The 18,976-nt window shown below is 44.1% G+C and overlaps 1 protein-coding gene across 1 annotated transcript in view; it reads left to right on the top strand.

Annotated features, from left to right (window-relative positions):
• The first annotated feature begins 252 nt into the window (after nt 1-252).
• The window catches only part of RANBP9 (RAN binding protein 9), a 69,329-nt gene continuing 50,605 nt past the window's right edge, over nt 253-18,976 (top strand). The window contains exons 1-2 of the mRNA XM_074944808.1: nt 253-661; nt 8,950-9,061. Of these exons, the coding sequence (XP_074800909.1) occupies nt 253-661; nt 8,950-9,061 (521 nt within the window). The remainder of the gene's footprint in view (nt 662-8,949; nt 9,062-18,976) is intronic.

Below are 18,976 nucleotides of genomic sequence, written 5' to 3'. Positions count from 1 at the left end.
GCTCCCCTCTGTCTGCGCAGCGGCCCGAACTCGAGCCACCCGCGCGTGCTCCCCACTAGCCCCGGGTCTGTAACCGCCGCCTTCCTCGCCCTTCCCCTCCCCCCGCGACTCCGGTTCCGGGCTGCCCGTCTAAACCGCCCCCTCCCCCACCCCCCCCCCCGCCTCGCTCCGCAGTGCCCGGGCCTGCCCGCCGCGCCCGCCCCGGAGACGGTCCGCGGACAGCCGCCGCCGCAGGAGGTGGCGCAGGCCGGGATGTCCGGGCAGCAGCAGCTTCCGTTGACGGCGGCTCCCCAGGCCTCGGGGATCGCCGCCCCCGCCGGTAGCGCCGGCCCCGCGCCGGCCTCGGCCCCGGCGGCCGCGCTGCTGCTCCACCCGCCGCCTCCCCCGCCACCAGCCACCGCGGCCCCGCCGCCTCCCCCGCCTCCGCCCGCCGCCGGGCCTCTACCCGCCCTGGGCCTGCCGGCGGGGAGCAGCGCCCCGGCCGCCTTCCCGCACGGGGACCCGGCCCTCAACGAGCAGGAGAAGGAGCTGAAGCGGCGGCTGAAGCGGCTGTACCCGGCCGTGGACGAACAGGAAACACCGCTGCCCCGCTCCTGGAGCCCGAAGGACAAATTCAGCTACATCGGCCTCTCGCAGAACAACCTGCGGGTGCACTACAAAGGTGAGAGCCCGGCCCGCCGGGGGGCGCCTGCCCTGGACTGGATGCAGGGCCCGGCCCCACCGGGGGGGCGCCCCCCTCGTCTCCGCTCCCGCCGGGACCCAGGGCCCTCCCCGCATGGAGCCGGGAGCTAGGCCATGGCTCTCTATAGAGAGACAAACCGCCTGGGGGTGAGAGGGGTATGTACACATGCAGTCTCCCTGGGGCCCCTTGCCCAGTTCCCTGGGGGGCGGGGAAACCTGGGCTCCTGGCTTCTCACCTCAGCGCCCCTTCTACTTAAGTCTGCTCCCCTGCGGGGTCCCCTTCTCACCTGGGTGGAAATCGCGCTTGGGAAAGGCACCAGCTTGATCGGGGAGAAGACACAACAAGAAATAACTCTTTCTGGAATCTCCTAAAGAGTTTACATGATCGGGGGTGATGATCCGGGTTCCCTGTTTCCCTCTCCCCCCAGTATAAACCCGTGGGAGAGGAGCGGGAAGGCCTATCCGATCTGTTCTCCTTTCTCACTCGGGTTTTTTTTTGGGGGGGGGGGGGCTATAAACTAGTAGACTTCCTCAGCCTGTTGATTCTGTTATCAAACAAGAGTTTGAGGACAAGCAGGAGAATAAAGCAGAATCGGCATGGTGTCGTGTCTAGCTACAAAAATAAGAAGGACAAGAAATGCTTTTTGTCTAGAAATGGAGAGAACAAGGGTTATAAGGAGTTATAAGATCCATAAATGTAAAACTACTAAACACGGAAATGTCAGGGAGGGGAAGCTACAGAGAAAACACATCTTGATTTGTAGGAAATGAAACATATATGAAATAATAGAATTAAAAGTAATCACTGATTATAGTCCTTGTGTAAGTACTATACATAATGTTGAGAGTAGTAGTGTGGGTAATATTCAAGATTAGTTTCTCCTACATTTTAAATTAATCTCATACTTTGTGCTCAGGTTTCTCACAGATCAGTTTACAGTATTGTTAAGGCTTTTATTGCAGAAGAAAAGATATGCAAATTGCATACACTCATGTAAATCAGCCAGAGATAACAATAAGGTACTTTAAGTATTGGTTGTTGTGAAAATGTCATAAGCTAGAAACATGAGTTCACCCTGACCTGAAAAAAACACACATCTGGCATTCCACGCCCAAGACCTAAAGTAGAAATGCTTCAGATTAAAAACAGCTTCTGGGTTGGCAACGATGGCGAGGTCAGACTGTAGTCAAAATGAGTATGGGGGAGGGGAGGAATAACCCTAAACCTTGTGGTTACCCTTTCTCAAAGTTTACAGAGGTGAAGCTTAAGTGAAGTCTTGAGAAACATTTTATGGTTGATTCAAAGAGGGGGAAGATGGCAACACAAAACATACAAATCATATGATTTGGGTGCCAAAAAAGGCTAGATGAATTCTGTAAAATAGCCTACAATAGACAGGTCCTAATCTATATTAAATACAAAATATTCATTTTATGTAACACGAAGTTTGATGCAAACATACAAAAGCCAATAAATTCAAATTTGGTAAGCCTTATTTTAGGCTTTTTGGTTTGTAAGTTAATATTTACAGGATGTCCTTTATTTGGATTTTCTGGCTTTTGTTTGGATTTTTATTACTTTGATATTTTTAGTAGTATTTTGTGTGTGCTGGGATCTGGCTGCTGTAAGGATTCTCGTAGCAAGGACATAGCTTTATGGTTAGCAAGTCCTCCCACTTGTATTTGGTTTTTTTTTTTTTGCTGTGTGTTTTAAATAATTTATAATAAACAGGTAGATATAGAATCTTTCTGATCTGTTTTAATGTGACAATATAGTTGTTTTTCTCTTTGCCCTCTTCCTCAACCCTCCCACCAGCAGGATGTAACCATGTGTTTTTGAAATGTGGGCGGCTACTTAGTGAACATTGGGCACTTGGAAACTAGGGAGATTGTTGCTATAAAAGTACATTGACTAAGTTATCACGCTAATTACTGTTAGTTTAATCTTACTTGACGACAGTGCGGGGGTGAAGGATGAATAGACCACTAGGGGTCACCAGACTAGTCCAAGGGAACGTGGATCAGAAGTGGAGTGGGTGAGGGGCAACTGTAATACACATAGGCTCCTCTCCTTCTCCTAACTAGAAATGTGCTATATTGTTAAAGCAGTGAATGGCTCCTTGAAAACTGCCCATCTTTCCCTCCCTGTTCCATTGTCACCTTTAATTTTGGCCTGGTCTACACTAAGAATTTACATTGGTATAGCTGTGCCATTGTAGTGTTTTACATGTAGACAAGCCCGTAGACAGGCATTGGAGTAGCTCCTATATATGCTGATAGCCCAGGCTTCGCTTTGCTTCTTTGCTTTTGCAATTTTTGGCTAAGCTATGACTGGCACCAACAGACACCACCCCACTTCTCTGTATCTACTTGTGAGGGGAGAACTAAAAGAAAATAAATGACCAAAAAAAAACCCCAACAACATTAAAAGACGCAAGCAAGACAAAACAAAAAGAAAATAGAAAAGGACAGGACGGAGAATGGATGATGGCAATAAGGAAAGATGGTATCAACTCTGTTCTTGCATTTTCTAGAATGTCACCCATTGCAAAACGATTTCAAATAGGGCTCCAATTGAAGAAAAGGCTCAGCCTCTCTAATCTTGTAAGTGCTGGCACAGGCAATACACCTTCAGCTATCTAGACAATGGGGAAAGAACATTTGGTTCTTTGTAGTTTGAGAACCAATAGTTTTGTTTTTGTAAAGATTTTGATTGGCACATTTGGATTGGGGAGAGATTTGTGGGATTCTCCATCAGTCCACTTGAAAAATAGATCCGGTTGAGATGCATGCAAGACCAAAAAAATGACTCCTTTAGAATCATAGGGTTGGAAGAGACCTCAAGAGGTCATCTAGTCCAATCCCCAGCTCAAAGCAGGACCAAAACCAACTAAATCATCCTTCTTTCTCTTGGTCTTGTTTTTGTACCTTAAATACATTTACTTAAGCTTCCTCTGTTGCCCCTCCAACATTCTGATAGAATCAACTTTTCTGGAGGCATTTGTTCCTTATCTGTGATTGGCACTGTTCTGATAACATCATTTTCCTCCCCAAACATCTTCCCTCTTCTTTTCCCTTCCACCTGTTTCTCTCACTTTTGTTTCCCCTCCTGTTTAATGTCCCAAGTGAACTTTCCTCTCTGATGGGAGGTTTTCTTTGTGAAATATTGAAGATGAAGGGAAGAGGGGAGAAGTAAGTTAACGGTAGGAAAATCCTGCCATTGAGTGAGCTGTATGGAGAAAGTGTAGAGGTCAGTGTCGAGGCCACATTTTGATCTTCCAGATATTAGTATGCAGTATCTTAAAATCCAGACATGCTTGTGAAAAAATAATTGTGTGAAAAAGCCACTTCTCAGTTTGTAGTCTGTCCTCTGTTTATTTTTTCAGATCACTTAATAATTTGAACAAACTGTCATATTGCCAGATTTGAGGTTTTTGTTTTCTCTGGTTTATGAGAAAAAGGAAATCCATATCTCATGGACTTTGAGGATTTGTAATTTTTCTGCCCACCACTAGATGGTCCATACAGAGCTTCAGGTAGACAGAATGTCTTCTCCCACCCTTGACAGTTATGTTGTTTCGTTCTGCATGAATAGCATTCACTGGATCATTGTCTTTTTGTAAACCTAATGTAGAGCACTTGAACTAATCAGATCTGTCTCAAAAGGAGATAGTGGTTACCAGGTCAAGGTGCAAGAGGAAGGACTACAGTCTGATGGCATTAAGATGATGAAAACAGGCCATTAGCATACATTCTCAGGGGTAAACAAAAATTAAAGATCACTGCCAAAACTGTACAACGTTGTCCATCTGAAGCATACTCTCATAAAAATGGTGAGGCTGTGTGTGAGGGGAGCATCTAGCTGTCCTCATATCACCTACCAGAACCAGCATAATTTTTTCCCAAAACTTCTGAGTCAGTCATTCAGTTATGTATTTTAGAAATTCCGATTCTTAATTCTATAGTTTTGTCAAAGTTTAGACATACATACTTTAGAAAAAAATACATATATGGGCATCAGTAATACCTCACCTATGTTTCTTAAATCTGTCACAAAATAAATATAAAATAGGAATAAGCTGAAATTGGGCCCTCTGGAACACCGCAAACTATCTACAGGTTGATTAGAATTGACCTAGCACTATTTACATTGATTACTTAGACTTTTCTTGGTATAGCTTCATAAATGAGAAAGGTAAAACCATTTCAGAAAAACACGTTTGTCAACTTGCTAATATACCTTTCATTGTCATCTAACAGTCCTTAGCTGAAGGTGAGAACGTTAACAGACATAAAGGTCCATTTTTATAGGGTATAGGCCCCAACAAAATGGAATTCGTATGAAAATACGATCTTTGAATTATTGGTTTAAATATTTTTTAAATTTTTGTTCATTCACAATAGAAAATCACTGGAACATTTTCATTTCCCATTTTAACATGTTAATGTTCACCGATTCTCTCTGATAGTTATGTTTTCTAATACTGTGTCTGTGATCATTAGCCAAAAAGTAGCACAGGATTTAATTGCGAAGATAATCATAAAGAGATTTACCTAAATAGACAGGACAAACCATAACCAGTACAGTTTTTCAAACAAACAAACAAAAAAACCAGTAATCCTGGTTGGTTTGTTTTTTAATTTGTTGTTTCCTAGAAACAGAGTTCATTTAGGTCACCTGTGGGTGATTGCCCAAACAAAATGGGCAAAAATGATACAATTTGAATAAACAGCCATTGATAAGATTTTTTTCAGTGAGGCTTTGGCTAATAGATATTAACCACACCTTTGTTGACGGTGCAGTCTTTTCTTTCCATGTAAAGACAAGTCCTCTCTGAATTGCCTATAATGCCAAGTTAAAAATCTTCTAGCTGACTTCCAGTGCATCCAGTTGTATCTCTAAATTTCTCTAATAAACAAAAGGGAGGGATCTGGTTGTGGTAATCCTGTTCAGTTTTCCCAGGAGCACTTGAAGTACCACCAAACCAACATTGTGTAAGAATGGCAAAGTGATTCTGTTTTGATTGCTGTCTGTGTTACAGTGGCAAAGTTGGGATCTAATTTTGCCCGATTTAAAACCAAGTGTCATCTGTGGAAGAAATTGAAGTAAGGCAGTATTCAACAGACCATTTTTTGGTCTCATTAAAACCTTTCCCCATGTGTTCACCAAGAGTAGTTTTGTTCTTATTTCTCTCTCAGCTGGCTCACTAAGCTGTCTGCTAAAACTATCAAATATCAGATTTTGGAACTGTATTTATTTAAGCTGTATTTAAAGAGTGTAGGGTCATGCACAGCTTTTTCCAGATGGGTACTCCCATTGACTTAAGTAGGACTACTCTACTCAGCGTTTGTGAAGGTATGTGCTTAGAGCAGCGGTTCTCAAACTGGGGGTCAGGACCCCATTTTAATGGGGTTGCTAGGGCTGGTGTTAGACTTGCTGAAGCCCAAGCCCCACCACCTGGGGCCAAAGCTTGAGACCCGCTGCCTGGGGCTCAGGCTTTGGCTTCAGCCCTGCGTAGAGGGGCTTAGGCTAAAGGACCCCCCTGCCCAGGGCTGAAGACTTTGGGCTTCATCTCCTCTTCTCTTCCCCTCCTCTCCCCCCCGTCCCCCTGGGGGCAGCGGAGCTTGGGGTTCAGCTTTGGCTCTTCTTTCCCTTCCCTCCCCGCCCAGGGCAGCCCGTCTGTGGCAGGCTCAGGCTTGAGCCTTCTGTCCCCACTTCTGGGGTCGTGTAGTAATTTTTGTTGTCAGAAGGGGGTCATGATGCAATGAAGTATGAGAACCTCTGGCTTGGAGCTTTGCAGGATTGGGCCTACATATTACATTTTTGAAAGCTTAAAAATGTCATTTTCAGTAGATGTTAAATTATTATGTTCCAACTGGCTTTTTCAAACGTAATTTTTTTTTATGCTTAGATTATTTTTACACTGTTTTCAATTTGTAAATGCCTGAAAAGTCTTTAAGTTAATCAACAGGAATGTCTACCTGCTATAATAAAAGCAGGAAACCCTATTCATAGAATGTTGTAGCCTCCAAGTTTTTAAAACCTTTTTTGACAAAGTCAGACTTTTGGACAAAGTCAAAGTTTAAACTTTAAAAAGCTAGTTATTGTAATTAGTTGTCTGCAAGTTCTCCTACAAAGTAAAACTAAAATCTGTAGTGGATGGCCGTGAAACGGCTGTGTAAGGTCCTATCTCTTTGCAGAAGACTTTTTTTTTTAAGCCCTTAGTTAAATATTTTAAATGTACACTTTAAAAATGTCATCCTCTGAAGACCCTTATGAAAAATAAACGAGACACAGGCGATGATAGTCTTTAAAAGGAAAGCTCTCTACTTTAGGTAATGTGGAGAAAAAGGTGGGGATGCTTTACAGGTGTGTAGGACGTTTGAGATACTCGGCCGACTGCATTCCTTGCAGTGGAATTCACCGTCAAAAGTGATAACCGCAGATCATCTGAGACAAAAACCCGTGTATTTAAAATTCAGCGCCTACATAGGAACAATAAGGAAACTTTTGAAGGGACAGAAACTTGAAATGGAGTCAGTTTTTAAAATGAGCTAAAAGTAGTTTGGGGTGCCACTTTCTCCTGAGTCTCCCTGGCAATATAGTGGCTTTACAGTTGCGTTTTCTTAGTTCATAAAATGTTTTTCTCTTCTGTTGTATGAAAGGCCCACACAAATAGCGGAAACTGACTTGAATATACAGTGGAAGCAATGAAACGAACTACAGAAATCACTTTCAAATGGATAAAGTAAACTTGAGAAAATATTTTTCTGTAGTCAGTTCTTTGGTTTTACTTGTAAAAACAGGTTGGAATTTTTTTTAACACAAGTAATTTCTAAATTAATAGTACCTCCTTTAAACAGAACAGTCAGAGTTCATGCTCTGCTCAGAAGCTTCAGAGAGGCCCCTTTAAGGCTTTGGCTGCTTATTAGGCCCAAGGACTTCTGTATAGACAAGTCTGGCAACCTAATTTATGGCATCTAAACAATGAACTGCTAACACTTAAGAACAAAACAAAAACTTATTCTGGAACTTCTAGAGCTGTAGATTTGCTTATTACTCTAATAGAATCATCCTGGGGTAATTATAACTTACCAGTGTTGAGAAATACAATAAGTGCATTCAGTCTTGTAATTTGAGTACATGGCAGGAGCATGACTTGACTGCAGAAAGTAAATTGCAGGCTATTTATAACTTTCAGTAAAAAATCAATGTTGGATTATTCATGCAGTTTTAAATTAAAAAAAAGAGGTTATTAATGACACATACTAAAGGTAGTACACAGCCAACTAGAATTTGAAAACCATTGTCCAAGGCCAAAAACACAGATTAGGACTTCTTGCAGTAGCAGATTGATATAGCATTTGCTGTTTTGTAACCAAAAGAGCAGGGCCTATGTTTACTACTTTGAAGACTTTATGAGGTTAATGCAGTGTTCCCCAGCCTTTCTTGTGGGAATAGCATATTGCTATTCCCAGAAGACTGTGGCGGTTGCCGGACACCTTGCCCTCGAAAAGCGGCAGCGAGAAGAAGCGCCGCCGCCGAAATGCTGCAGAGAAACGGCAACGCTTCTCGGCGGCATTTAGGCGGTGGGGTGTCCTTCGGGCGCACAAAAATGCCCTGGTGGGTGCCATGGTGCCTGCGGGCACTGTGTTGGGGATCCCTGGGTTAATGCATTGTTGAAATCAAAGAAATTCAGAACATGGAAATAAGCCACCTACTGTGCTTGCTTTAAAGTAACTGACCGTTTTATTGTAGACAGCAGTAACAAAATATCTTGAAATTGTTTAAAGCAATATAAGTATACCAAGCAGTAGATTAAACTCAATTGTATCGCATTTCAGTTTATAAAAATCAGTAAATGCTGTGCAACTGAGAAGCCATGCAACGCTTTCAAGACTTATTATGTGGACTGTTGTCACAATTATATAGCCATATTTTATTGCAAACAGAATGAATCTTGTTTTGTAATTGTTTGTTTTTCAGATAACTGTAAAGCCTTTTTTAAGCAGCACAGACTGAGTACGTCTCTCGGCATGTTTAGACAAAGGACAATGGCTAGCATATTCTAAACACGTTCATAATAACATTGCTTCGTATGCTGTTGCATACACAAATGAGTCTGATCAGAAATTTTTTATGCACGGACGTAAATTGACTACTCAAATCCTTTATTTTGAACAACTGACTTGTACGCTGTCAAACTTGCACTTCTACAGTTTACTAATTTACATTAAAACATAAAGTATATTTTAACTGTTTTGCAGGTCATGGCAAAACTCCAAAGGATGCTGCTTCAGTTCGAGCCACACATCCTATTCCTGCAGCCTGTGGAATATACTATTTTGAAGTTAAAATTGTCAGTAAAGGAAGAGATGGGTAAGCATTGAATGTATCTGTTTGTTTTCATACTATTTTTCTGCCTTTCTGGAAGAGTTGCACTTTACATATTTCTATATCTCCATGCCAGTTTTCATTTAATCAGTCTGATCGCTTCAAAGTCAAAACACATTATTCAATTAAAAAATACTTTATAGCAACTAGATGGCTCAGGAAACTGGTAACAATGCATACAGTGAACTTTTTACCTCTCAGCATTTTAAAGCTAGCCTTCTTCGTTACTGACCAGAAATTACCATCTGGCAGCCTGTGGTAGATGAATTACTTAGTTTTGGTTCATTTTCCAATAGTTAAGGATCCTGATTATAAAAAACACAGTAATTAGCATCCTTGTTGGCAGTTTTGGCAGAGGAGTTACGGATTGAATGGCCACAAAGACTGAGCCTGCTCTCTTAGGTGTCGTCCTTTCACAATGTGGTGGAGGCATGTTCTTAAGCTAACATTAAGGAGCTTGCACAGCTACCACCCAGTACTGTCCATTATGTGGCCAAATGGAGAAGTTTATTGTCTGGGACTGTCAATCCAGTACCTTTTTCAAGTACTGTATTAATTTTTAAAAGTAAATGACATTTGTGTATATTAAACTACTTGGCATTGAACTATTGTTGAAAACATTTCAAATGTTAAATTATGCTGAGTAGATGTTTAGTAATTAAGCAGTGACCTCCTGGAAAGAACACAAGGTCTTGAACAGTTGAGCAAGTACAGCTGCTATTTTCCAGAGTGTTTCAGTTTGTGAAAGTCATCATGAGTGTGTCTCTTGTATCTCAGAACTTTCAGGCTGCGTTGCTTCATAAAAAGGTACATTATCTATCCAGGTAAGGGCTTACTGGGAAAATTCCGGAGTGTGAATAAATAAATAAAGGTGGGTTGGCAAATATGCATCAATTATATGGGGAACATTGTCTTTCGTTTTTTGGTGGGGAAGTTCTAAAAGCAGTAGTATATTTATATATTTTTGCTTGGGGGACTGCCCACTGTAACACTTTTTTGTGGTGTTGCTCTGACAAAAGGTGAGTAATCATTCTCCGATGTGGTTTAGTAACTGTATTGTGATAGCATCTAAAGGCCAGAGTAGTATTGGTGTTCCATTGTTACAGGTGTTGTACAAGCATGTAATTGACTTTGAGGTTCCCTATGCCAGGAATTTTTTTGACAGTTTTTTCTCTTGCCAAGATTATTCAGCTTCAGTAAAGGTGTCAAGTACAGTTAATTTCACTTTGTCCCATCACTTCACCTTCTTTTAAGACACCAGCAAGTCCTCCTTGAGGTAATGGGTAACCTTTTGTCTTCTGGTCAGAGCATGGACTAGGTAGGGACATATTGGGAAGACAGCCTCTCAACAGAATATGGAGCAAAGACAGGAAGCTAGCTGAGGGATTGTAGGAGGAGTTGGGGGATCAGAAGAGGAAGTTTACTAAAGCAGTCTTTTGGATAGATGTGGTGAGAGTTTAGAAGATTTTTTATGGCATGTCAGGTGACTGCTAGTGCATGAACAAAGGTTTTGGCAGTGAGAATAGTGGGGAAAGAGTGGATTTTGATTGAGTTAATGTGGAAGAAGCAATGGAGACTGGATATGGGGTGGGATGGGGTAACAGTGGGTTATAAATCAGATTACACTGAGGTTGCAAGCCTGGGAGACAGGAAGGATAATAGTAGTCAGTGGAGATAAGGGAGTTAGAGGAGAGGGAAATAATTAGTTTGGTTTTGGAATGATTAAATTTGAGATGATGGCTGCACATGAGGGTGCCCTAAAGTTTCCTCATGAAGCTCTGCAAGACAACTTTTTGGGTGTTCTTGATGTGATGGTCTCTGTGGCTTACCTAACTCCTTCTGACAGTTCAGCCATCCACCTTGTTTTTCCAAGTGCCTGTCTCAGGCTGTGTCTGCCCTTCAAGAGCAATACTGGCACAACTGGGTCACTTCAACTACGGCACTGTGCTGTAGACACTAGCTACAGCGATGGGAGGGGTTTTCCTCATCATTATAGTAAATCCCCCCCCACCCCCCGAGAGGCAGTAGCTAGGTAGATGGAAGGAAACCTACTCCAAAGAGCCAAACAGTATAGCTTAAGACAAGGCAACAAGTGACTCTAACAAACAGGGGAAGGAATAGGGAAAGGTAATAGTATTAATTATAAGCTGTTTGGAACAGGGACCATCTTGTTCTGTTTTGTACATGCCTCACACAGTGAGATTGTAGTCCGTGATGGTTGGGGAGCTCATAGGTGCCACCACAGTACAAATAAACAATTGCACAAGTTGATTGTTTCCAATTTCTTTAAAATGTGTTAGTTTAAAAAAAAATCAACCAACCACTGCCTTGTTTCTGTTATTTGCTTCGTTATCCTGTGCCTCTTTCTGGATAGTCTTACTCCTTAAGCCTCTGCCTGTTTCTAGAGTCTGTTTGGTTTTTATCTTCTCTTAACTCCGCCCCCGCCCTTTTGTTTTGGTGGCACACTGTGGCCACGTCTACACTACCCGCCGGATTGGCGGGTAGTGATCGATCTATTGGGGATCGATTTATCTCGTCTAGTGTAGACACGATAAATTGATCCCCGATCGCTCTGCTGTCGACTCCGGAACTCCACCACTGCAAGAGGCGGAAGTGGAGTTGACGGGGGAGTAGTGGCCGTCAATCACGCGCCGCGAGGACGTGAAGTAAGTGATTCTAAGTCTATCTAAGATATGTCGACTTCAGCTACGCTATTCTCGTAGCTGAAGTTGCGTATCTTAGATCGATCCCCACCCCCAGTGTAGACCAGGCCTGTGAAACATTGGGAAGGGAGGTGGGAATGGTGAAAGATGAGAGAGGAGGAATGAAGGGGAGTAGAGGAACAAAGGATGTAGGCATGGAGAAGAGGAAATAGGGAAAAGTGTGGCAATAAGGATCAGGTGGCATGAAAAGACAGAATAAGTAATAACTAAATGTCAACAAGAACTCCTTTAACATCAGTTGGAAATGTCAGTGGTGTTGATTTGGAGAAATGCAGGCTCAGTGTCAGGAGGAATGTTTAAATATCAGTCTGTAAAAGTGTACAAGCCTCTGCTGATCCAGCAGCTTTTTTTGGAGAGCTGGAGACTTCTAAGATTTGACTATGGTGCCTGGGAAGCAACTGTTGGGACTCATTATCTGTGAGCAAGGCCACAATGGCTCCAGTAAGAAGGGTGGGTAGGGCATGGTGAGGAACCTAAAACACAAACCTGTGTTCCCTTATGTCCCTTGACTGTCAAGCTAAAAACACTGCTTCCAGAAAAGTCTACTCATGCATTTGAAAATAGTGGGAGTGATGCCTTGTTTCAAATATTAACTCAATACACGGTCACTTACTGTTATAGGCAACCCTCATCAGTATAAAAAAACCACATTTGTGCTTTGGTAAACATTGGGTATCACAGTACTTACTGACAAAATGTTCCGTGATGCACTTGGGGAAATGTTTCTTGGTTATTGTATCAATGAGATGGTTATATATATTAAACCTTTCTCTAAGGTGTTGAATGCATTCCTTATTTACTGTAATTTTGTATTGGAAAACTGAAGTCAGTTAGGTTTTTTTTTTTTTTTATGTGACTACTCAAAAATGTAAAGTTAGTGCTCAGGAAAATGAGTGGCCAATAGTACTTGTCTGAGTCAGGCATTGTACAGTCAAGCACTTTGCTAGCTTCTGCACACAGCTCTCAATACACACAGTCTGATCTTGGTCTCTAGAACGGTTACTGGACTATGCCAAATTGTGGTGGTCTAGAGGTGATGATAAATGGAGCTAGGATGAGATCACTAATCCATTTTTTCTTTAGTGACCCTCACTGAGATTTGAGCCGTAGTCTCCAGACCCACTGTATAATCATAGAAATGTAGGACTGGAAGGTACCTCGAGGTCATCCACAAACTCCCTAGGAAATTTATTCCGGTGATTAACTACCCTGACAGGAAGTTTTTCCTAATGTCTAACCTAAAGTGCCCTTGCTGCAATTGAAACCCATTGCTTCTTGTCCTATCCTTACACATTAAGGCAGGGGTGGGCAAACTTTTTGGGCCGAGGGCCACATCGGGGTGCAAAACTGTACGGAGGGCTGGGTAGGGAAGGTTGTGCCCCCCAAACAGCCTGGCATCTGCCCCCTCCCACTTCCTGCCCCCTGTCTGCGCTCTTCAAAACCCCTGACCCATGCAACCCCCGCTCCTTGTCCCCTGACCGCCCCCTCCCGGGACCCCTACCCCTAACCTCCCCCCGGGACCCCACCCCATCTAACCCCCCCTGCTCCCCTGACTGCCCCCCCCAGAACCTCTGCTCTATCCAACTGCTCCCTGATCTCTGACTGCCCCCCCCCCCACCTCCGCCCCATCCGACAACCCCCTGACTGTCCCCCAGGACCAACTGCCCCTTATCCAATGCCCTGGCCCCCTTACCATGCTGCTCAGAGCAGCATGTCTGGCTGCTGCGCTGCCCAGCCGAAGCCAGACACGCTGCTGTGCTGCCCTGCATAAGCGGGCAGCCTCGCCGCCCAGAGCGTTGCCTGTGCAGTGGTGTGGCTGGAGGGGGAGAGGGAACAGCGGGGGAGGGGCCGGGGGCTAACCTCCCAGGCCAGGAGCTTGGGGGCCAGGCAGCACGGTCCCGCAGGCCATAGTTTTCCCACTTCTGGATTAAAGAGAACAATTTTTTCACCTTCCTTCTTGTAACAGCCTTTTATTACTTGAAAACTGTCATGTCCCTCCTCAGTCTTCTCTTCTCCAGACTAAACAAACCTAGTTGTTTCAATCTTTCCTCATAGATCATATTTTCTAGACTTTTAATAATTTTTGTTGCTCTCCTCTGGACTTCCTCCAGTTTGTTCACATCTTTCCTGAAATGTGACACCCAAAAGTGGACACAATACTTGAGGTGAGGCCTTATCAGTGTGGAGTAGAGTGGAAGAGTCTTGCTTACAACACTTCTGCTAATAAATCCCAGAATGATGTGTGTTTTTTTTTTTTTTTTTTGAAACAGTGTTACACTGTCGACTCATATTTAGCTTGTGATCCACTGTAAGCCCCAGATCCCTTTCTGCAGTACTCCTTCCTAGGCAGTCATTTCCCATTTTGTCTATATGCAATTGATTGTTCCTTCCTAAGTGGAGTACTTTGCATTTGTCCTTATTGAATTTCATCCTGTTTACTTCAGACCATTTCTCCAGTTTGTCCAGGTCATTTTGAATTTTAATCCTGTCCTCCAAAGCACTTGCAATACCTCCCAGCTTATTGTTCGTGAACTTTATAACTGTGCTCCCTATGCCATTATCTAAATAATTGATGAAGATATTTGAAAGGAATGGGACTCAGGACTGATCCCTGTGGGATCCCACTCAATATGATCTTTCAACTTGACTGTGAACCACTGATAACTACTCTCAGGGAATGGTTTTCCAACCAGTTACCCACCTTATAGTAGCTCCATCTAGGGCTAGGCCGTATTTCCCTAGTTTATGAGAAGGTCATGTGAGACAGTGCCAAAAGTATTACTAAAGTCAAAATATACCACATCTACAGCTTTCCTCCTATCCTTTAGGCTTTTGTTACCCTGTTAAAGAAAGCTCTTCGGTTGGTTTGACATGTTTTGTACTTGACAAATCCATGTTGACTGGTACTTATCGCCTTATTATCTTCTAAGTATTTGCAAAATGATTGCTTGATTACTTGTTCCATTATCTTTTTGGGTATTGAAGTTAAGTTGACTGGTCTGTAATTCCCTGGATAGTCCTTATTCTCCTTTTTATCGATTTGGCACTATATTTGCCCTCTTCTAGTCCTCTGGAGTCTCTCCCAAGATACTTGCTAATGGTTCAGATATCTCCTAAGTCAGCTCCTGGCGTATTCTAGGATGGATTTCATCAGGCTCTGGGGACTTGAAGACATTAACTGGACTAAGTAATTTTTAGCATGTTCTTCAGATAGTGTTTCTATGGGTGCTCCGCTGTAGGTGTGTCTGCATCCCTGCACTTCTGATCAGAGGTCTTCGGTAGCAGTGTCTGTTCGGCTTGCACATGCGTTCTCTCCCACTCATGCTCTGCCTTGAGGCTAACTAGTGCTGTGTGGGCTAAAACCCTCATTTCCTTCTCAGTTGCCCATGGATAGAGATACTTTACCTCTTAGAATCCCTTTATCTTAGACGTTCTTAGTGTGATAGGGTTTCAGTTACATTTTTTCCCTTCCCTGTTAAAATATATTTAAAAAATTAAAAAAAAAATCTTTATCCCTTTCCCTCCGCCCCCCACCGGAGATTGTCCCCAGCAAGGGGCATGCCTGGTTCCCCTGGGCTTAAGAGGTGCCTCTCCTGCAGAGAGGCCATACCAAAAACAGATGGACATTCCCACTGTGTCCGTTGCCTCAGAGGCCCACATTCCACAGAAGTGTACTTTTTACCAGTAGCTAAATGCCTGATTCTGGGAAAAACGGGAACTAAAGCTGAAACTACTCCTGGTGGAGGGACCTCTGCAACCAACCCAGTTCCCAAGGCTCACCTCATCGAAGAGACATTACTGCAGCCAAAGGGGGTGAACCAAGGAAGAAACCTTCAGATTCCAAAAAAGAGAGCTACGAGCCCTCACAGTGAGCCCTGAGGAGATCTCCAGCACGTTTGGTCATTTCAGTACCGATGGCTCCTAAGCATGGAACCAACAAATCGCGTGGGTCATTCGGTGCAGACACTGCTACTAAGCCAAGGACCCTATAGGCACAGGTGCTGAGGCAATGGTACCACCAGTCAGAGACAGGAGTATGGGCTGTACCACTGCGTCCGTGAAGAGAGCACCAGTGTGGAAGACCTCTGTACTGATGACAGCTAACAACCTTGTTCGGACTGCTCATCTTGGCCAACGTCGCCAGATTCCTTGGTACTGACAAGTCAGCAATGGAAAAGCCTGATAGTACTGATTGCCACGGTACCATAGGAATTTTGGTTTTCTAAGGATCTGGTGGTATCTGAGAGTACCCTTTACTTAGTGCTGGGGCCCCAGTACCGGGCACAATTTGACCACTGGAGTCACCACCGGTACCGAGCTGTTCACCTCCAGTCTCCTTGTCTGCTCCACCAATATCCAGTGAAGACTCTCAATACAACCAGGAGGGTGCTCTCTCTCGCCACTCTTGTTATGCTCCTTCCCACCATCAATCTGGGCCTTCCCAGACACACCTTTTGTTCTGGACCTCAACCACCAGGATATGACCAGCAATGGGCTCTGCCACCCATGCCGTTTCCACCCTATAGGCACCAGACCTCCTGGGCATCTAGTGTCATCCCCCGGGAATCCGTGAGGTCCCCTCCCTCTGCCTCCATATCTAGAGCCTCCTGAGCAACAGGAGATTGGACTAGAAGAGGAGGCCACATCGCAATCTAATTTCTTTTCCTCGTTTCCAGACGAGGCAGTGATGCCCACTCCTGCATCCATGGCAGAGGTTTTCAGGACCTTACAAAGAGGGTGGTGGATACACTGAAAATCCCTCTTGAGGAGGTGAAGGACACCCACCATAAGTTCCTGGACCTATTACATACATCCTCCTCAAGGATTGCCCTCCCCATCAACGAGGCCGCTTTTTGATCTGGCCAAGCTCATATGGTAAACACCCAGCACTGGTCACGCCGACATGTGAAAAGGCCAGCAAAAAGTATTATGTACCCCTCAAGGATATGGAATTTCTCTTTTCTCTCACTTTTCACCTGATTCCATTGTGGTGGATGTGGTGAAACTCCAGTGGCCGTCAGCATCACTCGAAATCCACCCTTTATGATAGGGACTGGAAAAGACTTGACTTGTTTGTGAGGAAGGCTGACCTGCTCTTCTGCAACTTTTCAGTTCCAAATTGCAAACTACCAGGCCCTAAGGGCCAAATAAAATCCTATGAACTATGCCAAATTTAACACCTTTATTGACCACCTGCCAGAGTCTCACAGACCGATTTCATGCCATCATTCATGAGGGACAGTTAGTGGAGAGAATAGCACTCTAGACCGCACTAGATACCATGGGTACTGTGGCCCGCTCCATTTCAACAATGGTTGTGATGCAATGGGTGTCATAGCTGCATCTTTTGGGGCTGCTGAAGGAGGTTCAGATAATGGTTGAGGACCTCCCCTATAAAGGCTTGAAACTGCAGATAAAACCAGTGCCTCACTCTGAAAGACTCCAGGGCTACACTATATGGTTACTGGGATCTATATACCTGGACAGAAAAGGAAATTTGGTCCTCAGTCTTCTCATAAGTCACATCTGACTCAGTACCCACCACAGCGTTACTATGACTACAGCGGAATAAGTCCAAATTTCAAAGGTGCAGACCACCAGGTCTTCCATGTCACAGCCTTCCACTTCAAAACACCAGTTTTGACTCATTGGTCACGGCCCCGAGAGATCACTACCAATAACACCAGCTGCAACTTTCCGACCTCTCTCATCCCTTTTGGATGCCACCTTGATCTGTTATGTCAAAATTGGGAACACACAATTTCCAAACCCCATCTGTCAGATGTTCTCTCCAATGGGTATTCAATTCATTTAACCCCCCTCTCTGCCCTTCCTCAGGCACCCTTCTCACAAGAGACTGTTAAGATAGGAAATAGGAGGTGATCTATGCCTAGGAGCCATAGAACCTGTTCCTGTACATCTCTGAGGCAAAGGTTTTTATTTCCAATATTTCTTGATCCCCAAGAAACGGAGTTTGGAGACTTATACTGGATCTCAGAGCACTGAACAAAGTTGTGAAGGCTCAGAAATTCAAGATGGTCACGCTAGCAGCGATTATTCCATCTCTAGAACAGGGAAATTGGTTCTCCGCTCTTGACCTCCAGGATGCCTATTTCCACATATCTATTCTGCCATCCCACAGATGATTCCTCCGGTTTACCCTAGGTCAGGACCATTACGAGTACAGAATACTCCCCTTCGGCCTCTCATTGACTTCCAGAGTATTCTAAAAAGTTCTCTCCATAGTAGTGGCTCACCTATGCACTTGGGGGGTCATGATCTACCCATACATGGACTGTCCCCTCAGGGGCCCACTCCTTCGATGATGGCCACCCACGGAACTGTGGAAATATTTACGAAGCTAGGGTTACAAATCAATGTCCAAAAGTCAACCTTAACTCCGGTACAGCATTTGGAGTTTATAGGGGCCGATTTCTATTCCCTGCAAGCGAGAGCGTTCCTTCCACAACACAGATTCCACAGTCTGTCCACGCTCATAAGTTCAGGCCAGTCCATAGACATCAGCCAGGCATTGCCTCCAGCTTCTGGGGCACATGGCGGCTGGCACTTTTGTAATATCTTACGCCAGACCATACATGAGGTGTATTCAGACATGGTTCAATTTGGCTCACAGACCAAACAAAAACAGGTTAGACAAACCTCTCTTGATGCCCTCCAGGATCAAACACTTGCTCAGTCTTTCTACCAACCCAGGGAATGTTTGCACAGGGGTCCGGTTTGCACACTCCACACCTCTGACATTGCTTCTCACTATGGATGCATCCCTCATATAGGTTGGGGAGCACATCTCAACAACCTCATACTCAAGGCAAGTGTTAGTCCATGGAGAGGACTCTCCACATCAACCTCCTTGAACTCAGAGTAGTCGGGAATGCTTTTGCTCTTTCTTCCACTGGTCAGAATATGCACATGAAGATCATGACAGATGACATAGCGTGCAAGTACTACGTCAAGTGTCGGAGGCTCCAGATCATCATCCTTATGCACAGTAGCACTAAAGCTATAGAACTGGTGCATTCACTACAGTGTTCTAGTATCAGCAGTCTACCTACCAGGGATGCAGAATATAATAGACAGTCTCAGTTGCAAGTTCTCACATGACCATGAGTGGGAAGTGAACCCAGCAGTACTCCACGGCGTATTCTGTCAGTGGGGG

Source organism: Natator depressus, chromosome 2 (genome assembly GCF_965152275.1).
Source record: "Natator depressus isolate rNatDep1 chromosome 2, rNatDep2.hap1, whole genome shotgun sequence".
NCBI classification, from domain to species: domain Eukaryota; kingdom Metazoa; phylum Chordata; order Testudines; family Cheloniidae; genus Natator; species Natator depressus.
The sequence above is the reverse complement of the archived record's forward strand: the minus strand, read 5'-3'. Positions and strand labels throughout refer to the sequence as shown.